The 4,390-nt window shown below is 30.3% G+C and overlaps 1 protein-coding gene across 1 annotated transcript; it reads left to right on the top strand.

Moving 5' to 3' along the window:
* Window positions 1-1,755: 1,755 nt before the first annotated feature.
* LOC106467416 (porphobilinogen deaminase-like) lies at window positions 1,756-4,390 on the top strand. The gene is made up of 4 exons (XM_022395596.1): window positions 1,756-1,883; window positions 2,080-2,166; window positions 3,959-4,081; window positions 4,253-4,390. Exons 1-4 carry the CDS (start codon window positions 1,857-1,859, stop codon window positions 4,388-4,390), a joined length of 375 nt encoding a protein of 124 aa, XP_022251304.1. The 5' UTR covers window positions 1,756-1,856.

Here is a 4,390-nt window from a genome sequence, read left to right as displayed (position 1 = left end):
CATTATTAAAAAATATCATCTTGTTAACTTTAACCCCACAATGTTACTTATTTTGCAGTCATTTATAACTGGCGAAAGTATCCGGTTTCGTAACGAACAATGATAAACAAGGAATTGCTGGACACAATATTAATAAACTACAATCCAGTTTTCGAACATTCTTAGGTGCGTTGATTTTCATTAAGAGTAGTCAGGTAGGTTCAGCAGATTAACAGGAAGTCCAACAGAAAATGTATCACAGAGTAAATCTGAATTTTTAAATCTAAACTGAGTTCGAAGCAACAAGAGTGACTGGACACAATATCACAAATTAAAACACAGTGAAATTGTCTTTCTTAATTATTCACAAAATCAAATACAAGACAAATGTGTGTAATTTTACTAGAGAGAGAGCTCTCAAAAAGTAATGGTAGGAGCTGAAGTAGTAAAATCTGTTAAGAATCTGTCCCAGAGTGAGAAAACATAGTACTTTTTAATACTAAACAATAATACTATTTTTCTCAGGACGCATGCTCTACCCATGAGACTGTTGGTCATTCCCACCAACCATTGTCCACTTTTACATAGCATGTTCCGCTTTATAGAAAACTTTCTCACGGCGTTTTATGTTAAAAACACACACATTGTAAGTGATAAAATTTGAAAAAGCTTATACGAAATAAATGGGTATGGAACACGTAGTATGCCTACATATTACACATCTAGCCTCGAAAGTAGAATTGGACAATTTTACCAATCAGCAAATACGAACGGGTCAATGACAAGCATTGTTTCAAGTTGTGAGTGCTACATCATAAAGAACAAACACCTTTTTATATTTCAAAGTAAAGATGAATGGATCAGTAATTATTTTTAGTATTCATGGATACAACCTGATGGTAGGCGATCATTCATAATAATATAGACCAGGCGTGGCTTCGTAATAAGCGTGCGAGGACAATGAATCCAAGGGCTCATTGTTCGTCCGAATGCTGCAAAAACGCGCTCTGCCCTTTGGAGTTGTTGGTACGCTGTAGTAATAACGGTCAAACCCCACTATTCGGTTAGACAAAAGTAGTCCAAGAGTTCAAATTCGATGACGAGGAACCCACTTTGAGACTAATAATGGTTGGAGACGGCTTGAATGGGTAATGAAGAAAAACTTATATTAAAGTTTTTCTTCATTACCCATTCAAGCCGTTTTCAACCATTATTAGTCCAAGGGTGCTGTTGACTAGCTGCCTTCCGTCTATAAGGAGATAAGTCATGTAGCTTTGCGCAAAAAATCTAAAAACAAAAACAAACACCAACCAAAAATGTGTACTTCTAAAACAAAGAAATACTGCATAATAAGATATAATGTCGTACTTGTTAACGGCTTCCCAAACCTCAAATATGTGTCTCTCAAATTATTTATTCTGTCAACCTTTAACTTGAAGTGTCCATTATTGTTATTATTTTAAATTATCTTTTAAATATTGAATACAAAAGAAGAACAACGAAATTAGATGATAAATATCTATTACCAGCATCCAATAATAAGAGGGAAGGAAAATATGTAAGATTATAGACACTTACAAGTCTATTTATCCCTGTTAAATAAAATACATGTTGCAAATTTATGCTGTGAATATATAAAATTTTAAGTATCAGTTCCCTTTAAAATACAGGGTTGGATATAAAAGTATTCAAACATTCGTTTTCAGGCTTACTATACAATATTGATAACAGGTGGCGTAAAATTGTGGTAAATCAACTGTTGCCACGTGAAGAAAAAAGAGGCAATAGCACCATAGTTTAGACTTCAGATAGTATATTACAAGTATGACCTGTTGTCGTTCAATTCCTGAGTAAAGAAACAACAAAATATATGTTGTATGGCAAACGTTTCACTTCCGGAAATAGTATCTGTTTTTGATTTGAATATCAACAAGTTCTGTGTGATAAATTGTGTTTTCTCAACTCAGTCTTTATTAATAATAATATTACTAGTCTTGATTCATAAATTAATATCATTTCTTGCTTAAAAAGTTTACACATAATTATATATTTTTCGTGTATCCCTGTTTTAACTGTATTATTATTGTATTACATTTACAGTTTACTGTTCTTTATATAAACATGAATGCTGGTTGTGATACTGGCAAAAATTCAGAAATAATTAGGATCGGTTCAAGAAATAGTCAGGTAAGCCTAACTTTAAGAATACCGAGATATTTCTTAAAATTGTATAAATAATCAGAACAATAAAATTTTGTCTAACCATAGTATAGTATATAGTACAATTATTATTTCACAAGTTTAAATTAGCATTTGTTTGTAAAAGTATCAGTGTTAAATGTTTTAAACAGTCCATACAAAGTAAATGTGTTTTACTTTTAGAATAAGCTGGATGTATTTAAAAGAAGATTGTAAATATAAAAGGTTAGATGAACAACCCTTAGAGAATCAACAGTTGTTTTTTACCTCATAAACCTTATAATGATATTACACTATATCAAACTTTTTCCAGATAACGGAGTGTCTAAAAGCTCACTATAGAACTTAGAAGAGCACATATTGTAGTTGAGTATCTTAAGATTAACAGTAAGACTTACTGATGTAAAACAGAAGGTTCAGTTTTCTGTTGAGGAATATTCTTGGATAGTTTTGTTTATTTTAGAGCAAAACCACATTGAGCTATCTGTTGTGACCACTGAAGGGAAACCTCTTGTGATAGAATAAGGGATTTAAAGTAGATGCCAGTGTTTGCAATTGGTCAATGTACAAGATGTTCACTTAAAAGCAAAGTTTTCTAAGTGAAATCATTGTTTTTAGGAGAAAACTCGATCTACTTTAGTCAACAGTAACGGAAGTTCTTAAGAAAGGGCGAGAAAATGCTATGAAAATATTAAATTTCAAAAAATAGTCTGTGTGTATAGTATAGAAATGACCATCTGTAAATGAAATTACAAATATTCTACTGATATTTTGAAACAACAACTTGTAAGAGTATTTTAAAAGATGTATCTCACCCAGGAATTTAGTGACGAGTGAAATGTTTTGTAACATAAAAAATTCATATTCTAAGAGGACTAGTTTTAAACAAGCTATTCAACAATTTTTTATATTTAAAAGCAACAACAGACCTACAGTTAACTTGCAAGTGAGTCTCATTATATCATTATTTCTTCATGTTTTACAATCATTCTTAAATAATAAAAATGATTTTATAGAATAACATAACGATGCTGTCAAATTCTTAACACAAATGTATTCATTGAAACGCGTCACAAAAAGTATTATGTAATGAACTTTGATGTAATTATGTAGTGTTATTCAATTACAAAATAGATTATATGGTTTTTGTGTACTGCCAGGATTTTTATTCTAACTTAGAAATAGAGTAACATGTTTGTGAATAGTAGTAAGTGTTACATGTACATGTTAAGAAATGTGTCTTTTTAACAATTATTGAGAGCAGAGACCTTAATTTACAGTTGAATTCTTAATGATTATGTGTTCTGATTGAAACCTATAAAGTTTGAGCAGTTTATTATTCTTATAATTTCCTCTTCAAGTATTCAAAAGGCATGAAATATATATTGAATTTGAATCACTCACCAAAACATATGTTCATGTAGTTAACAATAGTATTTAAACCTTTTTGAAGTAAATAAAACATTTAAACGTTATACAATTCATTTCATAATTTGTATTATGCCACAAAATCACATTTTGGTTACAGTGGAGCTGTTGTGCTATTGAACAGTTTTAAATGTTAAATTATCTTAAATTACATTATTCTTTAAAATATATTTAAAACTATGGTGTGTGCATTTATACCAGTATCTTTACTTAAGGATTGTGAATTAAACTATTGTTAACTTTAAAAAGTATTATAATGTATTGATAACTTTATGATATTTGAATTTAGAATACATTTTTTATTATTCAAATATCAAATGCTATATATTTAATTTGACAATTTGTTTTTTAGCTGGCTCTCATTCAAACAAATGCTGTAGTAAATCAATTGAAAGCTCTCTATCCAGCAAAAACCATAACAGTTACACCAATGTCAACAACAGGAGACAAAATTCTGGAAAAAGCTCTTTCTAAGGTTAGTGAAATTTATACTGTGTTTGATTGGATGATATATGTTACATATATCATTTATTGAATTACACTTTTACCCATGCTTGTAGTATATATTGCTTGTGTCAAATCAGAAAGTGCATTCTCAAAATAGTAAGTTACTCTTGAACTATTACTATGTTCTGTGTAATTACAGATTGGGGAAAAAAGCTTGTTTACTAAGGAGCTTGAAGTGGCTTTAGCAGACAATGTTGTTGACCTGGTAGTTCATTCTTTGAAAGATTTACCTACAACTCTTCCTCCCGGAATGGTTATAGGAGCTATTTGCAAGTAA

This window comes from Limulus polyphemus, unplaced genomic scaffold, assembly GCF_000517525.1.
Source record: "Limulus polyphemus unplaced genomic scaffold, Limulus_polyphemus-2.1.2 Scaffold2606, whole genome shotgun sequence".
In the NCBI taxonomy this organism is placed as follows: Eukaryota; Metazoa; Arthropoda; class Merostomata; order Xiphosura; family Limulidae; genus Limulus; species Limulus polyphemus.
Note: the sequence above shows the minus strand (reverse complement) of the source record. Positions and strands in the feature narration are given on the sequence as shown.